This window comes from Ricinus communis, chromosome 1 (assembly GCF_019578655.1).
Source record: "Ricinus communis isolate WT05 ecotype wild-type chromosome 1, ASM1957865v1, whole genome shotgun sequence".
Taxonomy (NCBI): Eukaryota; Viridiplantae; Streptophyta; class Magnoliopsida; order Malpighiales; family Euphorbiaceae; genus Ricinus; species Ricinus communis.
This window is the reverse complement of record NC_063256.1, coordinates 11,495,611-11,515,562: the sequence shown is the minus strand read 5'-3', so window position 1 is coordinate 11,515,562 and position 19,952 is coordinate 11,495,611. Positions and strand designations below refer to the sequence as shown.

At 33.1% G+C, this 19,952-nt stretch overlaps 3 protein-coding genes across 5 annotated transcripts; 1 reads left to right on the top strand and 2 right to left on the bottom strand.

Moving 5' to 3' along the window:
• Window positions 1–544: 544 nt before the first annotated feature.
• Window positions 545–4,075, bottom strand: LOC8286398 (G-type lectin S-receptor-like serine/threonine-protein kinase At1g11410). The gene is made up of 7 exons (XM_025158394.2): window positions 2,465–4,075; window positions 2,246–2,384; window positions 1,938–2,130; window positions 1,624–1,834; window positions 1,289–1,526; window positions 1,042–1,192; window positions 545–965 (listed from the first exon to the last, which is right to left on the bottom strand). The coding sequence occupies exons 1-7, from the start codon at window positions 3,723–3,725 to the stop codon at window positions 663–665; spliced, it is 2,496 nt and encodes an 831-aa protein (XP_025014162.2). The 5' UTR covers window positions 3,726–4,075; the 3' UTR covers window positions 545–662.
• A 4,864-nt stretch (window positions 4,076–8,939) lies between these two features.
• LOC125369751 lies at window positions 8,940–15,146 on the top strand. The gene is made up of 2 exons (XM_048372721.1): window positions 8,940–9,228; window positions 14,875–15,146. The coding sequence occupies exons 1-2, from the start codon at window positions 8,940–8,942 to the stop codon at window positions 15,144–15,146; spliced, it is 561 nt and encodes a 186-aa protein (XP_048228678.1).
• A 1,160-nt stretch (window positions 15,147–16,306) lies between these two features.
• Window positions 16,307–19,748, bottom strand: LOC8286400 (G-type lectin S-receptor-like serine/threonine-protein kinase RKS1). Of its 3 annotated transcripts, none has more exons than XM_002524848.4 (7): window positions 18,303–19,748; window positions 18,084–18,222; window positions 17,775–17,967; window positions 17,461–17,671; window positions 17,126–17,363; window positions 16,878–17,028; window positions 16,307–16,801 (listed from the first exon to the last, which is right to left on the bottom strand). In XM_002524848.4, exons 1-7 carry the CDS (start codon window positions 19,564–19,566, stop codon window positions 16,499–16,501), a joined length of 2,499 nt encoding a protein of 832 aa, XP_002524894.2. In that variant the 5' UTR covers window positions 19,567–19,748; the 3' UTR covers window positions 16,307–16,498. The 3 variants fall into 3 exon arrangements, with proteins under 3 accessions (XP_002524894.2, XP_048236016.1, XP_048236018.1); XM_048380059.1 differs by having other exon boundaries at window positions 16,336–16,801; window positions 18,328–18,466; XM_048380061.1 differs by lacking the exons at window positions 17,126–17,363; window positions 17,775–17,967; window positions 18,084–18,222; window positions 18,303–19,748 and having other exon boundaries at window positions 16,336–16,801; window positions 17,461–17,600.
• Between the last annotated feature and the right edge of the window lie 204 nt (window positions 19,749–19,952).

The window sequence follows — 19,952 nt, the reverse complement described above, 5'->3', positions numbered from 1 at the left end:
ATTTGTTGTTTTTTTTTGGATTTTTTCTAAAATAATTAAAAGATAATTAAAAAAAATAAAAAGACAACCGAAAAATAACTACATTATATTTTTTTAAAAAAGCTTACAATATTTTTTTGTTGATTTTAAGATAAAGTTCAATAGACCTATTATAATGGGTCTAATAAAATATTTTTGCTGAATACCTATAAAGTTACAAGGTAAAATCTCTCTGCAGTTATATTTTATAAGATGATAACTTTTTATATAGTATTAAAAAATTACGATTTTAATTTGGACTTACTATAAATAGAAATAAATTTTCTATTATAATAAATTATAAATTTTTTAAATTTCGTCTTAAAAAATTATTTTTCCATATATTGTAATATTTTTATATATAATTTTAAAAAATATATGTTATACTATATTTTGTTATAATATTATATTATGTCATTAAATTTATTTATATAATAATGATAAGATATTTATGTTTTTTACCTCTAAATTCTATCATTTCACCAATAAAATTAAATATTAAATATAAAAAAATTTAGCATTCAAATTTTCACTAACTTGTAACTTCTTCGTCATCATAGATTTTATTTAATTTTAAACGTATGACTATAAAAATAGAAAGATTTTACTGTACACTATTAACATTTCGGAACATTGACAGATAGCTAGCGAGTTTGGAGCTCTGTAACTGTTATATCATTTATAGAGTATGATACTTCCCTTCCAGGTGTGCTGGTATCTCTTGAAGTCGCTCTAAAAACAAAAGCAGACTGTTTTGGAGAAGGAAGAGATGTGTCACTCTTCAACATTAGAACAACTTCTAACATAGTTGGTCTATCCATTGCATCTTCTTGAACACATAACAGCCCCACTTGAATGCATCTCATGGCTTCCTGAGGATCTAAAGACTCTATTAACAATGCATCAACCATCTGCAATGCTTTGCCTTCCTTCCATAATTCCCATATCTGAAATAATTGTATGATTATTAATACCAAGAGTGATTACACTATCAAGATGGTACAAAAAGTTTTGATCACTTACATGTCCTATCAAGCTCAGGGAAGAATCCTCTTGACTAAAATCATTGTTCTTTCTGCCACTTATTACCTCTAATAGAATAACCCCAAAACTAAAAACGTCAGATTTTACTGAGAATTTTCCAAATATTGCATACTCCGGTGACATATATCCGCTGCACAAAAAACAAATGGTCTCGTTCATATTTTATTAGATATTCAGACCAAGTTTTGTTAGAATTCTGCAATTTTATTGTTACTAATGTACTTACTATGTTCCCACAATTCTATTTGTCTCGCCTTGAACTTGATCATTTTGAAATACCGTAGCCGTACCAAAATCTGAAATTTTTGGATTTAACACAACATCCAATAGTATGTTGCTGCTCTTCAAATCTCTATGGATAATTGTTAACCTCGAGTCTTGATGAAGATATAAAATCCCACGAGCAATTCCAATTATAATATCAAAGCGTTTTCTCCAATCCAATTGTGATTTTCTTGTTTGATCTAATACATGACAAACACAATTCCGAAACTCTATGTAAATATTATCTTCTGCAGATAGAGATAGAAAACAAGACAGTGGATAGGCAAATGGACTTACTAAAAAGAAATGAATCCAAACTTCCGTTGGGCATGTATTCGTATATCAGTATTTGTTCTTTTCTCTGAACGCAGCAACCTATAAGTTTGACAAGGTTCCTGTGCTGAAGCTTGGCGATCAACATGACTTCATTTTTGAATTCTTCAATTCCCTGCCTTGAATTTTTAGACATTCTTTTTACTGCAACCTCTTGTCCATTAGCTAACTGACCCTGAAATCATGTTGTAAGAATAAACTTGGTACTCTAAACAAGAGTTTAAGGCCAATCTTTAGTTTAGAAAAACATACAGATTATATCAATTTAGAGATTTTACCTTATAAACAGTCCCAAAGCCACCTTGCCCAATCTTGTTTGATGGAGAGAAATTATCAGTAGCTGCACGTATGGTGTTGAAATTGAAAATGACCAAGTCCGGATGACTCTCACTTCCTCCTTCAAGCTGGTATTTTGACCCACTTAAAGAATCAAATAGCCTTCTGTTCTTCTTGTTCTTCACTTTCCTTGTGCTTTAACAAAACAAAATTGAACAAAAACCATTAATATTGAGCACAGATGAAACATTCAATTTTGCTGCCAAAGGAGGTTACAGAAGGAGAACGATAACATAAATTTGTTTCTTACCCTTTCTTTCTCCTCATCCTAAGCCAAAAATAGATCAGTATGATAACGAGGACAAACCATGCTGAAACAGCAGAGAGTATTAGGACTGACAGCACTCTCTTTTTGTCAAATAAACTGCTTGATTTTCTCACACTCCCAGCTGTACGAGTAGGAAAGATATAAAGCATTACTCCTAAAGAAAGAAAAACTGAACAGAAATATTAGAAAGAATTACACTACCTAGTTCTAGTGCATCAACACGTACAAATACATCATTGCCAGTGCCACCTAAATAATTTCTGGTATCATTTAATTCACCGTACCATGTTAAACAACCACTTCCATTCTCAGAAATATATATGCTTGCATATGCAGAGCAGGAACAGTTGCTCTTACATATTCGTTCACACTCCATAAGACTTGTGCTTATGTCAACCAAAACTGCAGCTTTGGTATCAGGGATTTTAACATTTTCCACTCTCATAAATCCTTCTCCATGTTGGCAAACCGACAAAGAATTCAGTCGCTTCCTGACACATCCGCTTGATCCATCTCTTAAATTCCAGTCCTTGGGTGACTTGGGTTCATACCCAGGTAAACAATTGCATTCAAATCGATTAAGAATGTTGTAATCACATTTGCTATTAGCACCGCACACTCCATATTTTTCACAACTATCCTTAGGAGTTGACCAGAACACCTTCCATTGGTTATGTTCTTGATGCCACATTAGAAACATGAGAAATCCTGAATGATCAAGAACTATTCTTGTTAAAACAGAAGCATCATGAACGAAAAAAGTATAATATATCTCATCATCATTTTTAACAAAACTATGCTGCAAATAGCTGTCGTATTTTTTCCATGGCCAGGGATCAGATCGCCAATAATAATGCTTTTTGCCCTTGTATATATAGAATTGTGGCGAGCCACTTGCATGGAGCTTAAACGAATAGTCTCCATTTCTTGGATCTTCTGCTGATTTCCATGATCTGAGGAACCAATTTACACCTGATATCCGACTCAGTCCCAGTTTCATTCCTTGTATTACAGTATTTGTCGGTTGATCAAAGCTTTGCCACAATATTTTCCTACCAAGAACCAAAACTAAATTTCCTGTATCTAAGAGCTCAGCAGCCAAAGTACCCGTTGCTTTTACAGAAACATTGGTGGACCAAACTGGATTAATATTCTTGTCAGTAAAGAGAACAAGGTTTCCTTGTTGATTAATGGAGAGAACTCCTGAGGAGGATCTGCTGATGGGATTGTTCCTGTTGGCTACCCATACTACGGTTTGCACTGGTATTTTGTAAAACCAAATTCCAAGATATCGATAGTTTGATTTGTTGGGGCTGAAAAATCCTAGTGCAAAATTGTTTTCTTTGGAGACAAGGAGGTCACCTTCTCTCAAAGTTTGGTTTATGGTTATGGCGTCTTTGCAGGAACAAACTGTTATGAGTTGGAGAGTTAGAAGAACTGCAAACTTAAGTCTAGCTTCCATGGCTGCAAAAAGTGGCCTTAAGAAAAACTTGCTTGGACCACGTATTTGCTCGTTCAGTATATAGGTCCTTGCTTTGAATTTTTTATTTTTTATTTTCTCGCATATCCTTTTTTAGGCGTGAGTGATATATATATATTTAAATTATTATATTTTATTATATATTGTACAGATACAAATTTTGAAATAATTTAAATTCAAGTAACTCATTTTAACTCTATTATTAATATATCTAAGCCAATATATCAAACAACATAAAAAAAATTTATTAAATTCTTCTAATGTTATAAAACTTAGTGCTAGCAATGGATTATTTAAAAAAATATATATTTAATAGTTGTATGAGATTTAACGATTAGATTTATTTAAAAATTAGTGGTCCATTAAACTTATAAAATATATAATAACACAAAATCTCCTATTAAAAAAAATATAACATAATTAAATATTTTTATTAGATATTATATTACATATCAATTAATAAAGTATTTTAATATTATAACTTTTACAATAATATAGTTTACGAACCTATCACACATCATAGTTATATATATATAAATATATAAATATTTTATTTTTTAGTATTAGATAATTAATGTATATTAAATCTTATTTAAAGTTATATAATATCTAATAATTAATTTATTGTAAAAATCAGAACATATACTAAATATAAACTTTCTACTGTTTAAATTTATAGTTACATATGTACTATGCATTTTTTTTATGCTATGCTCAATTAAAATTTATTAAGTAATTTATTTCATTTGAAATAAATACATAGAAAAAAATAATAAAAGTGAATGTAATATTTTAGTGTTATATAATACACCGATAAATTAATTCGAAATTATTTATAAATTTTATATTTTTCAATTTAGTTATAATTAATTTTAAATAAATTTAAATTAATTTCATTTATTCAATGCATATATATTTTAAATTGATAAATAAATTTTATAAATTTTGAGAAAAAATCAATAATAAAAATGTTAAAAGTTATTTCGGGTCAAAGTTAGGTGAATGGTGGGTATCTATGAAATTAGAAAATCTGAAGTGAATGACAGAGTTTAGAGATGAGTCAATTTATTTATTCAAAAGTGGTATGCGCTGTAGTCAAATTGTTGAATTCCCAGGATTTACAGTTTTACTGTTAACCACCTGATGGCTTTTCATTTTTCCTTTTCTTTTTGTCCTTCGATGCAAAATATATGTTTTCCCAGTCTTATTATTTAATTTCTTAATTATTCATTTTAATTTGCTTTTGTATATTTTTTTTAAGAATAAAATCTAATTTGATGGCTGATTTTAATCTTTTTTGAAAACTTTGACTACCAATCCCTCTTTTGGAAAGAGAATTCCTCTCTCCGTTACACCCATAATGAAGTATATGCCCATTCTACCCCTAAGCTACAAGCTAGCGCGCAATGGCTGAAAGGCCGTTGTTGCTTGCTGCTTTTAAGCCAAGCAGCTAACTTCGAAACAACTTCCATATTAGAGGACATTGATCCACTCCTTTTTGCACTCTGAGGATACGTTTACATGAAGGCATTTAATACTTTTGATTCACTTTACTCAGTCACAATCTGAGGATACATTTATATAAAGGCATTTAATACTTTTGATTCACTTTAATAAATAGTTTTTATTATCACTGTGAAATCACCATTCCTGTTGAAGCACCTTTAGCTCCATCACTCTTATCAGCCTTATTACTATTATTTATAGCTGCCTGTTTTATCATCATTGTCAAAAATAAAATAAAAAAAAAGTAAAGACATTAACAAATATTAAAATTTGTTGTTTTTATTATTTATTATTTAAAATATCACCGTTATTTTTTAATTTAAATAACTTAAATGTTTAATAAAATTAATTAATTATTTTTATCTTTTATTATATTTATTTTTTAGAGAGTGTATAATCTTATGCTCATTTATCTAAAAATAACTAGTTTAAACTAAATATGTAAAAATTTAGATTAAAAATATAAATCTGAAAAAAAAAACTAAATTGAACATGAACGATAGGATTAGTAGCTAAATTAAACTTTATTCCTTTTATTTTGATCAAGGAGCCATTAAGAAAATAAATAAAAATATTAAAATCTTATAGAACATAAAATCTTATAAAATATAGAATTTATTTTAATTTAAATAAAAATAAAAAAAATTGATAGAATAAAATAAAATATTAAAAATTTAATAAAATAAAACTAAAAGATTTAAGTGTCGACAATAGATTTTGTTTTTATTTTTATCAATGACAATAGGTTAAAAGAGATCATTACTTAGTATTATATGACAGACAAATGTGTTAGTGATTTAGTCTTGTAAATATTTGTTATTCAATTTTTATTTAAGCAACTATTTCGTTGAATAAACATGATTTTCTTAAATACTGCCTTTCTTTGAAAGCGCTTTTAAATAATATTTATCCTTTTAAATTATATTAATTTATAAAAAAACTGACTGAAATTAATTTTGACCAAGATGAAATTCGGACCATTTGGTGCTACCTTTCGTAACTGCAGATGGCTTGCCCATAATGTCACACTTAGGTTTGTCAACCGACCTAAACTTTAATAAATTTGAACTTAATTTATTATTACTTTGCATGAATTCAAACCGAGCTCGAGCTTGAGTTCGAACCAATTTAAATTTATTTCAAATTTGACTCATTAAATTTTATTTAAATTTTATTTATTAAATTTTATTTATTTAATAATATAATTATTTCATTATATTGAATCAATTAATTTTAAATATTTAATATTTCTACAGAAATTAATTATACTGTATAATAAGAATAAAAATATTTTTACCCGTTAATTTATATATAATTAATAAATATTTATCTATATATGTAAAATAAGATAATTAAAATAACAAATATTTTGCATTATTTATGAGCTTAAATACAAGTTCATTAATAAGTTAGCTCACGAATAAATTCATAAGTTCGTAAACAAACCAGCTCGTGAACTGATGAGCTAAGTATTAATAAGTTTGAATTTGATTTATTAATACTAACGGGTCTCTATATTGGCAAATTTCATTCTAAATTTGTATTTTCTTATAATTGGTTCACATTAACTATTTTTATATAAGGAATTAATACTTTTACCTTCTAAGATGGCAAAATCCATTATTAAATTTCTAAATTTTTCTGTTTTATTTAATTTAATTTTTGAAGTTTTAATTTATTTTATTGAGATATTGTATTTTTATTTATAATTTTATTAAGAACTTTTTATACATAATTTATGAGACTTTTATTTGATTTATTGAGCTCTTGTATTTCTATTTTTACTTTGATTAAGGACCATTACATCCTCAACACAAGCATAATTAGAAGTACAAGAGTTCAATAAAATAAAATAAAAATTAAAAGACTCAATAAAATAAAATTGAAGTTTAAAAGCCTATTTTTTCTTCTAAAATTTAGCATATCATACTAGCTTTATCCTAACATTTCTAACGTAAATTACAATTTTATTTTATTTTATTTTTAACATACTGCTGCCTTCTTCGAATAATTTGCCTTGTTGGTGCACAACTTTAGATCATATATCCAAATGGTGCTATTATTTTGATTTTATTTTTTGATACCAAAACTTCTATTTTATGTACAACCAATTTATGCTAAAGTGGCAATCAAAGATAGAATATTTCTCATTCATTCTCTACATACGCATGCCATTCAACTGCCACGTCACTTTAATTTATTTACCTTTTGCCTAGTCATAGTTACCAGCTTGTAAAACATCCTAACTGAAAGGAAGAAATGAAGGACATAAAAGGACAGAGAAATTGCAATAATTTTGTGTATTTTTAGTCGACAAAGGTCCTTTTAATGTTGTAGAGCTCACATTGTGAGTTTTATAATAAATTAACGAGAGCTATCAAAGAAATTATTATGTTTGAATTCGATTTTGGAAAAGTTTGAGTCTCAAACCATTTTTTTAATTCGAGATGAAAATTGTCAGAAAGCTGAATTTGAAGGTACGAAAACAAATGAGGAATTTGCAGGCAAGAGAAGCATATCAGACTCATACAAATTTGGTTCTTTTAGTGTTGCTAAATTGTTAGTCTTCAAGATTTATTATGGTAAGGTTGAATTTGGAAGATTGTGTTGAAGAATGAAAACTAAAAAAGAAGAGTTCACAGGCTACCAGAAAAGGGAGTCTTAGAGACTGTACAAGCAGAAAGCTTGTACATGCTTTTCCTCATAGACTCTTAGGAAAGGGAGCAACTTTTCCTGTTTTGGAGGAAAGGTCACTTCTACCTTATCTGAAGAAGAAAGGGATGTTGACATAGGCCTTAGGACAACCGTTAGAATAGAGCTTAGGCAACCGTTGAACATTATGTATATATGAACAACAATAAGTTACTTGTAATCTAAGAATCATATACAGAAAGCAATACATCATTAATCACTATATTTTCACATGGTATCAGAGCAGGTCATAAGCCTGTGATCATCATCTACCTTCAAAGATCTTTTAAACAAACCAAGCATGTCTCAAAATGAACAGAAACTAACCAACATCATGCTAAAAGGCAATCAAAATTATCTTAAATGGTCAAAATCTGTGTATATTGGCCTCAGCGGCAAAAGAAAGCTAGGTTTCATCACATGAACAAAACAAAAACCTAAACCAGAAAGGCCAGAAGTCCCGACAGAATAAGAAGCAGAAAGAATAGAAGAGTGGCAAACGACAGACCATATGGTCATGTCGCTACTCACCAGCACAATGGAGTCCCAAATTTCCAGGCTCTGCATGCTTTTGGAATCATCAAAGGCGATTTGGAAAAAATGAAAGGATTGTATGGCCATCACTAAAATTTCACACACGTTTTCAATCTCAAGCAAGAATTATTGCAAATCACACAAGGTACCAAAAATAGCTCAGAATATACAACAGAACTTCTAACCAGATGGGAAGAACTATAAAACTATCTCCCTCCAACAACTGACACAGAAGAAATACAGAAGAGGGCAGAACAAGACCTAGTCTACACTTACCTGGGAGGATTGGGCTTAAGCTACGAAAGCTTGAGGTCTCAAATCCTCTTGTCAATGGAGCTCCCAAAAATCGACACTGTAATAGCTAATATTTAGCAAGAAGAAACTTGGAGAACCCTAATGAACTCTTCTCTCTCTATTTTGATGCGGCAGAAAATCAAGCGTGCACTACTCGACGCCTCAACATCCATGGAGCAACCCGACCAAGAGGAGGACCAAACAGCGCCGAACTATGCGCCCACTATAAAAAATAGGGTCATCATCGCGATCAGTGTTGGCATCTGCACCCTCAGTTGCGGTCGATTCGGGGGTGGGAGAAGGGGAACCGTGCTTGAGGGACGAAGAGGGGAAATGAAGTTTGGTTTCAGCGGGGCTAGCAGGAGAGAAGAAAACCCTAAAGAAAAGGGTGAAAAGATTGGGTCGATATATGCTGAGGGTTATATGACAGCCCGACCCGACTTCCTGACCCAACCGGACTGTCTGACCTGACCCGGATTCGATCCGACTCCGACCCATTTTCAAATCAGATCCGACCCAGTAGCAACATAAACCCAACTAACCTAATTATTGTCTCAGATTCAAGCCCTGGTTCAGCAACAATCTAGTGGGTGAGGTTTGGTACCAAATTCTTTAAATTCATTCCAAAAAATTACAAATGCCTACCATGATGCTTGGATTATTGATTCAGGCACCATTGATCACATGAGATGGAATCCAAAAAAATTGCACAATTTAGCTCCCATTGCAGATTCCCAACATGTGACAGTAGCTAATAGGACCAAAGCCAAAATTCATGGTTGCGGCACCACTTCATTATTTAACAAAAATATTAAGAATATCTTGTTATTACCTGAATTTAATTCAAATCTCTTATCTATTGGAAAAATAACTTGTGATTTAAATTGTAATGTTATACTCTCACATTCTTCAGTCATATTTCAAGATCGAATTACCGGAAAGATGATTGGTGAGGGACAATTAAAAAATGGGTTAATACTACTTCAAAAATTCCCCCAAACAGTGTCTTTGTCAACAAATATGATCGATCAAGGCATGTTGATGCATCGGGGTTTGGGCATTCCCTCCGATAAAGTTTTAAACCAAATATTTTATTATAATTTAAATTCCAATCATTGTGAAGTCTGCAAATTTTCTAAACACACTCGCTTGCCATTTCCTTTATCATTTAGTGTCTCTGAAAAAATATTTGAATTTATACAATCTGATGTTTGGGGACCTACCCCCGTTGAATCTTATAATCACTTCCAATATTTTGTTACTTTTATTGATGACTATTCTCGCACCACCTAGGTTTACTTATTAAAAGGAAAAAATGAGGTATTCTCTTGCTTTGAAGAATTTTTTTCACTTTATCCAAAACCAGTAGGCTGGCAAAATCAAAATTTTCGCTTTGACAATGGCACTGAGTACATAAACCATAAATTTTCAGAACTTTTTAAAAGAGAAGGAATTATGCGTCAAACTACATGCATTAATACTCCTGAACAAAATGGGGTCTATGAATGCAAAAACATGCATCTTTTCAATGTTGCCAGAACTCTTCTTTTTCAAAATAATATCCCTACTATCTATTGGTCGGATGCCCTCCTAACCGCCACATACCTCATTAATAGGTTACCCAACATCACATTAAAAAACCTCAGTCCATTAGAGATCCTTAAAGGCCGGAAAATCGAATTAGGGCACATAGGTTCACATCAAACGTCACCACAAGTTTGATAAAAACTCCGTTAAAACCCTCTTTTTAGGATTCTCCTCCAAAAAAAAGGGTTATAAATGTTACAATCCTACCACTCATAAAACTATATATCTAGGGATATATAGACACTCATGTGTCACACACTCTATTATTTCTGCATAACTCTGATTTTTTTTAGCAGTTAAGAACATGTTGTTCACTCAGAGGGGGAGCCAAACCCAAGCTTAAGGACAATTTCTTCAGGGAGAGAAGCTGAAATAATCAAAGAAGAACCTCAAGCAGAAGAAATCGCCTTGAGGAGATCTATTCGACAAACTCAGCCTCCTATAAAATTAAGGGACTATGTGTCCCATAAGATATCATATCCAATCCAACACTTTATCTCTTATGATACCATTTCAAACCAATACCGAACCTATCTAAGTAATATCATAACACACATTGAACCTATATCCTTCTACGAAGCCAACACCAACTCAAAATAGTGTAAGGCCATGAAAGAAGAACTTTAAGCCCTAGAGAAAAACGATACCTGGAATATTATCCCGCTACCACCAAACAAAAACTCGCAGGATGCAAATGGGTATATAAAATAAATGACAACTGTGCTGCAATAGTTGAAAGATACATGGCTAGACTAGTAGCCAGATGATTCACTCAAACCTATGGAGTTGATTATCAAGAAATCTTTACCCCTGTTGCAAAAATGAACACCGTCCGAATCCAACTATCAGTAGCTACCAACCTAGGGTGGAATCTACTTCAAATGGACGTCAAAAATACTTTTTTGTAAGACAATTTGGAAGAAGAAGTCTACATACTCTTCTCCCTGGCCATGAATCCGCATCAAACTCTTCTCTGGTATGTAAGCTGAAAAAGGCAATCTATGGATTGAAGTAATCTCCAAGAGCATTTAAATATTAACTTCAGTAAATGTGCCTCAGATTCTTCCATGTTTGTTAAACACATTCAACACACACACTATTATTATCCCTGTGTATGTTGATAACATCATAATAATAGGGAATGACGATCAAGAAATAAAGAAAGTCAAACAAAGCCTAAAAAGGGAATTTGACATCAAAGGTTTTTGACAACTATCACACTTCCTTAGAAAATAAATGGCAAAATCAAAAAAAGGACTGTTCCTATCCCAAAGAAAGTATGTCATTGACCTACTAAAGGAGATTGTAAAACTAGGAGCTAAACCAGCAACACCCTAATGGAAACCAATGTTAGACTCAGCTTAGAAGATGGTGAACCATTAATATAGGACAATATCAGTGCTTAGTAGGTAAATTAATCTACCTACCTGTTACCAGGCCTGATATTGTATATGCAGTGAGTATGGTAAGCCAGTTCATGCACGCTCCTCGTACCAGTCATTTGGAAGCCATTGATAGGATACTGAGTTATCTCAAGGGCGCTGTCACGACCCGACCTGTAGGCCCGTGACCAGCACTAGGGAATGAATAGGGGTAAGGCCACTGAATCCCGTAGTAAGCCTGACACTCACTAACTTAACTAAATCTTATCTAATATTACTAATATCACAATTTATCTTAACCATTAAATTCTACATATTTAATTCGGTCTGCCAGTAGAATTAGGCAAGACCCGAAACTACATAAAATTACAGCTGATAAGTCTATTATTTCTACTGCGGAGAATCTAAGATTTTACAAGTCAAACATACCAAATCAATTACATCACCCGATGATGAAAGAGTTGGGTTGTTAGATAAGAGCCGGGGGAAGACTAACAATCACAGATCTAAAAACAGTAAAATTGAGACTGTCAGTCTCGAGAGTGAGTTAAAATCATATATCTAAAAATATTTACAACATTTCCATAACACCTTTATTTAATTTGAAATAAATAATAAGTCATACAAAAATAAACGTGTCATGCCATGCTTAAATAAAAATAACTTTCACACACTACGGAACGGAGTACTTCAGTAAAATCCTAATCTCAACACTAACATCTCGACTCTCTCATTCTAATAGAATTGGCGCCCAGAGAGCGAAGCTTGACTAGGGTCTTTAATCCAGTTCAGTCACTTAATTAGCACTAACTCTCTTAGCCTTTCGACTCTTTTACTCCAATAAGACTGGTGCCCTGAGAGCGAAGCTCGACCCGAGTCCTTCAATCCAGTCTGGTCACTTAAGTTTCCAAATAAGTCGGCGCCCAGAGAGCAATGCTTGACCAATGACCTTTACTCCGACAAACATACTCTGCTAAGCCCAGAGAGCAATGCTCAACCAGGGCAAGTCCTAAATTTACCTTTTTAAATTTACCAGTTTACCCTTTTGCTATCAGTCCCGGATTCATACCGGTGCACTTATCAAATAGCATGCTCTACAGCCGTCCCATCCCAAGTCAACACGAAACAATAAAATCATAATGCAGAGAATGAAACTTATATATATAGCGATTAAAATAACTTATTAAAATATTAATTCATGTAATCAGAATTATCTAGTAAAATCTCAGTATAACACATGTAAACAGACATATGACTTTAACTCACAGCTTTGATGACCTCCTAGCTCTGCTCCGATGCCTCGGGTGGAGCGAGCCAAATTCATGGATTATCTAATCAAGGAAAAAAATATTCAATAACGTTGAAACATTTGACAATTAACCCTAGCTCTAGATTCCTAGGACTGACTGTCTAGAAATTTTGACTCGGGTAAATTCTACCGAAAAATCGGTAGAACCTCCCCTAAAATACGAACATTTACTCCTTGTAAAACGGGTCCAGGACCTGCCAGAAAACACTTCAAATATTCAATAATTTATTTTAACGGGGGTCGGGTCCCCAAGACTTTACTATTTTTTCCGACTCCGCCACATATCACAATTCACGACTAAAGGCAAACAGTCCGACAAACAATTATTTTAATTAACAATATTTCTAATGCTCAACACAATTCAATAACATGTAATCTACCAAAGACTTCTAAAATCAATGGACCAGAGAAATTATCGAGACGCTTGATCGCTCGGTCGACTCGCCTCCAGCCGTCGGAGTCTGATTCGACGATCCGAACACACTAACAGACTCGAAACAACGCGCTGATAACGATCTCCACTTCTGATCTTCCGATCCTACTCTCGATCATCTGGAGAGATTTACGGACGATTTCAACCGTTGATTTTTAAACTAAGTCTGATCGCCATGAAACCAGTGCCATTGGAAAGCTTGAGCTGAGGAGAGTCCGGATATGCCCTCCGATCATCTAGTCCTCACTAGAGCTCGCTGGAAAAGCCAAAAAATGTGGCTGCCAACACCTCGCCGAAACTCCCTCCTCCAGCCACCAAAGCCGATGCTGCCACTCCCAAAAGGAAGCCCTCAACTCACCGGTCAAAACAAGACCAACCTCGCCGCCATTAGTCATCGGGAACACCTGGAACGGCAATGACAACCGCTGCCCCCCTTTTCTTTTTTTTTTTTTTTGCTTTAGCTCATCGGCACTAGCTCTTCCGACAACCCGACTTTGCCGGCCACTGACGCCCTCTTCTTCCTCCTCTCTCTCTCTCCAGCGACCCCGACGCCCTCTTCTTCCTTTCTTTCTCTTCTTTCTTTTCTTTCTCTCCTTATCGGCAATTAGTTCCTAGACTTTTCTTCCTTACCACTTAGTCCCTCAACTTTTTTAATTACAACAATTTCGTCCTGTAAAATTTTCGATTAACCCTCCAACTTTTTTTTAGCTTTTCAATTAAGCCCCTAACTATTTAATTTGGGCCAAATTAGAATTATTGAAAAAAGAGAATTACTTATTTACCCTTGCTTTTAAACCCTTGCCAACATATTTAATTATAAAAATACCAAACATACAAATTTTCATTAAAACTCTATATTAGTAAAATTATACTTTTAAATCCTTATTCCAAAATAAATTTTCAATTTAGTCCTAACACACAATTGATTTAGTTAATCAATTTGCTCAATATTTTCCAATTAAAATTTAACACCATTAGCTAATTAAAATGCCCTTTTCCCCAATAATTCTTTTACAAAATATCCTTTATAAATTCTTCCATAACTCTCAAATATAGAATTTAATTTATATATATATTCATTTGGGAAAAAATTTGAATAACAAAAAATATAATTTATTTATCAAAGAATTTACTTAATTAATTTCTAAAAATCAAACTAATTGGATATAGAAATAACTTCTTTATTTGTCTAGCATTAAAATTTCCATTTAAATTATTCCAATTTAAACCAAATAAAAATAAAGTAAAATTAATTTAAATAAAAACTCATTTATCAATTATTATTAATATTATCATATTATTAAAAGAAAATTATGGGTATTATAGGCACCCCAGGTCAAGGAATTTAGATGAAGAAAAACAACTCTAACACTATAGTTAGTTTCTCTGATGCAGATTGGGCAGAGAGCTGTGACAAAAAATCAAATATAGGATTTTGCACCTTTTTAGGAGGAAACTTGGTAACATGGAAAAGCAGGAAACAAAGTGTAGTTGCAAGATCAAGTGCAAAAGCTGAATATCGAGCCATGACATCTATGGCCGGTGAACTCATTTGGATCAAACAAGTTCTCCAAGACATGAAAATCGAATGTAACGGATCTATGAAAATATACTGTGACCACCAAGCTGCTCGTCACATCACATCAAACCCAGTGTTCCACGAATGAACCAAACACATCAAAATCGATTGTCACTTCATTAGAGAAAAAGTATAAAATGGAGAAATTAAAACACCATAAGTCAGAAGTCAAGAGCAGCTAGCAGACATATTCACAAACAAGACAAATCATTAAACCATTCTCAGCAAGATGAGTTTTGTAAATCTATACGAACCCAACTTGAGGGGGAATGTTGAAGAATGAAAACCAAAAAAGAAAAGTTCACAGGCTACCAAGAAAGGGAGTCTCAGAGACTGTACAAGCAGAAATCTTGTACAGGCTTTTCCTCATAGATTCCCAGTAAAGGGAGCAACCTTTCCTGCTTTGAAGGAAAGATCACTTTTATCTTACCTGAAAAAAAAGGGACGTTGACATAGGCCTTAGAACAACCGTTAGAATAGAGCTTAGGCAACCGTTAAACATTATGTATATATGAACAACAATAAATTACTTGTAATCTTAGAATCATATACAGAAAGCAATACATAATTGATTGTAATCTCTTTTGCAACAGTTTTTTCCATAACAGGAGTTCATACTCTTTAGTATTTATGAACTAATAGATTAAGGTATCTTATAATGAAAGAGATAATATGTAATTCAATGAAAACAAGTGTTATATATTTGACTTTACTAGTGTAATGATTATATAGTTTTTATATCTATTTCTTTTGTCCTTGGTTTCTTGTGAACCATACACAGTTGTAATATGCAATGTAAAATGTCATTGTTTATAAAATAAATAAATAAAACTGTTAATAATTGGACATAAGACTCTATGATTAACAGCTCAAAATACATCAACAATCCTGTAAAGGCTAAACACAATCTAGTGCCAAAAACAAATATGCAAAAAGGACCAAAGAATCTTTGGTTCCAAAAGAACCAACAAAGACAACTTTGTGACTCATAATTTCTCTGAGATTCTAATGTGCTTTAATCTATGTAACTGCATTATCCATTTCTAAAGAACTGTTGGTCGAAAAATTTATTTTTTTAATGATTTTATATTTTAATTATTATAACTAGTTGCAAAACCCATTCTTAAAACAGTATTTGAAATATTCTCTAGTCAACTAGTATTAATTATTAGCTATGAAGAATTTTGAAATGAATTCCTGAAAAAGTAATGATATTAACACTGGAAGTCCTACAACATGCAAACCCTGTTAATGAATTCTTTCCCTTTTCCTTTAGATGCATTCAAGATCTTCCCTGTCTCTACTATAAAATAAGTAATAATTACTGAATTCCTTAGTTCAAACTCAGAACCATGCATGTTTGGTACGCTTTGAAAATGGAATGACTACGCCAAAGGAATATTTGCAGTCTATTAAGATTTTAGGTACATTGTCGGACAGCTAGCGAGTTTGGAGCTCTGTAACTGTTATATCATTTATAGAGTATGATACTTCCCTTCCAGGTGTGCTGGTATCTCTTGAAGTCGCTCTAAAAACAAAAGCAGACTGTTTTGGAGAAGGAAGAGATGTGTCACTCTTCAACATTAGAACAACTTCTAACATAGTTGGTCTATCCATTGCATCTTCTTGAACACATAACAGCCCCACTTGAATGCATCTCATGGCTTCCTGAGGATCTAAAGACTCTATTAACAATGCATCAACCATCTGCAATGCTTTGCCTTCCTTCCATAATTCCCATATCTGAAATAATTGTATGATTATTAATACCAAGAGTGATTACACTATCAAGATGGTACAAAAAGTTTTGATCACTTACATGTCCTATCAAGCTCAGGGAAGAATCCTCTTGACTAAAATCATTGTTCTTTCTGCCACTTATTATCTCTAATAGAATGACCCCAAAACTAAAAACGTCAGATTTTACTGAGAATTTTCCAAATATTGCATACTCTGGTGACATATATCCGCTGCACAAAAAGCAAATGATCTCATTCATATTTTATTAGATATTAAGACCAAGTTTTGTTAGTAATTCTGCAATTTTATTGTTACTAATGTACTTACTATGTTCCCACAATTCTATTTGTCTTGCCTTGAACTTCATCATTTTGAAATACGGTAGCCATACCAAAATCTGAAATTTTTGGATTTAACACAACATCCAATAGTATGTTGCTACTCTTCAAATCTCTATGGATAATTTTTAACCTTGAATCTTGATGAAGATATAAAATCCCACGAGCAATTCCAATTATAATATCAAAGCGTTTTCTCCAATCCAATTGTGACTTTCTTGTTTGATCTAATACATGACAAACACAATTCCAAGACTCTATGTAAATATTATCTTCTGCAGATAGAGATAGAAAACAAAACAGTGGATAGGCAAATGGACTTACTGAAAAGAAATGAGTCCAAACTTCCGTTGCGCATGTATTCGTATATCAGTATTTGTTCTTTTCTCTGAATGCAGCAACCTATAAGTTTGACAAGGTTCCTGTGTTGGAGCTTGGCGATCAACATGGCTTCATTTTTGAATTCTTCAATTCCCTGCCTTGAATTTTTAGACATTCTTTTTACTGCAACCTCTTGTCCATTAGCTAACTGACCCTGAAATCATGTTGTAAGAATAAACTTGGTACTCTAAACAAGAATTTAAGGCCAATCTTTAGTTTAGAAAAACAAACAGATTATATCAATTTAGAGACTTTACCTTATAAACAGTCCCAAAGCCACCTTGCCCAATCTTGTTAGATGGAGAGAAATTATCAGTAGCTGCACGTATGGTGTTGAGATTGAAAATGACCAAGTCCGGATGACTCCCACTTCCTCCTTCAAGCTGGTATTTTGACCCACTTAAAGAATCAAATAGCCTTTTGTTCTTCTTGTTCTTCACTTTCCTTGTGCTTTTAACAAAACAAAATTGAACAAAAACCATTAATATTGAGCACAGAGGAAACAGTCAATTTTCCTCCCAAAGGAGGTTACAGAAGGAGAACGATGACATAAATTTGTTTCTTACCCTTTCTTTCTCCTCATCCTAAGCCAAAAATAGATCAGTATGATAACGAGGACAAACCATGCTGAAACAGCAGAGAGTATTAGGATTGACAGCATTCCCTTTTTGTCCAATAAACTGCTTGATCTTCTCAAACTCCCAGCTGTACGTGTAGGAAAGAAATACAGCATTACTCCTAAAGAAAGAAAAACTGAACAGAAATATTAGAAAGAATTACACTACCTAGTTCTAGTGCATCAACACGTACATATAGATGCTCTCCAATGCCACCTAAAAAATTCCGGGTATCAATTAAATCTCCATACCATATTAAACAACCACTTCCATTCTCAGAACGATCTATGCTTGCATATGCAGAGCAGGAACAGTTGCTCTTACATATTCTTTCACAGTCCATAAGACTTGTGCTCATGTCAACCCAAACTGCAGCTGAGGTATCAGGAAATTTAACACTTTCCACTTTTATAAATCCCTCTCCATGCCCACAAACCGACGAAGAATTTAGTCGCTTCCTGACACATCCGCCTGATCCATCCCATAAATTCCAATCCTTTGGCGACTTAGGTTCATACCCAGGTAAACAATTGCATTCAAATTGATTAACAATGTTATAATCACACTTGCTATTAGCACCACACAGTCCATATAAATCACACCTGTCCTTAGGAGCTGACCATAACTCCTTCCATTGGTTCTGTTCTTGATGCCACGTTAGCCACTTGAGAGATCCTGAATGATCAAGAACTAATCTTGTTATAATAGAAGCATCATGAACATAAACAGTAAAATTTATCTCATCTTCGTTCCTGACAAAACTATTTTGTAAATAGCTAGGGTATGTTTTCCATGGCCAGGGACTGGTTCGCCAATAAGAATGTTCTGTGCCGTTGTATATATAAAGTTGAGGCGAGCCACTTGGGTTGAGCTTAAACGAATAGTCTCCATTTCTTGGATCGTCTGCTGATTTCCATGATCTGAGGAACCAGTTTATACCTGATATTCGATTCACCCCCAGTTTCATCCCTTGTATAAAAGTATTTGTTGGATGATCAAAGCTTTGCCACAATATTCTCCTACCAAGAACCAAAACTAAATTTCCTGTATCTAAGAGCTGAGCAGCCAAAGTATCTGCTGCTGTTACAGAAACATTTGTTGACCAAACTGGATCAGTATTATTGTCAGTAAGAAGAACAAGGTTTCCTCGTTGATTAATGGAGAGAAGCCCTGAGGAGAATTTGCTGATGGCACTGTTCCTGTTGGCCACCCATACTACAGTTTGCACTGGTACTTTATAAAACCAAATTCCAAGATATGTTCTATTGTTTGATTTGTTGGGGCTGAAAAATCCTAGTGCAAAATTGTTTTCTTTGGAGACAAGGAGGTCACCTTCTCTCAAAGTTTGGTTTATGGTTATGGCGTCTTTGCATGAACAAACTGTTATGAGTTGGAGAGATAGCAGAACTGCAAAGTGTAGTCTAGCTTCCATGGCTGCAAAAAGTGGCCCTTCAGAAAAACTTGTTTGGTTTGTCGCAGATGGGTCCTTCCCTTTGATTTCTTTTAATCGACAGTCTTATATGTGCTCTGTATTCTTATTCTTCTTGTGAAAGTAGAAGATTTCAAGCCAATCACACAGTTAACACAGGGATGAGCTGATTGGAGTCAGATATATTGTTAAATTCAAAGCATGCATGTGGAGTTATGACGGGTAAGAAATTGATTGGTGGGATAATATAAAATAATATAAACACTGTCAATATTTAATTCTACTTTATTTGTGAAAAGTTGTTCATTTTTTGCTAATTATGGTGGGTGAGAGATTTGATTTGCTATTGGACTTGTAGACAAATTTATGCAGTCTCCTGTCCAGCCGTC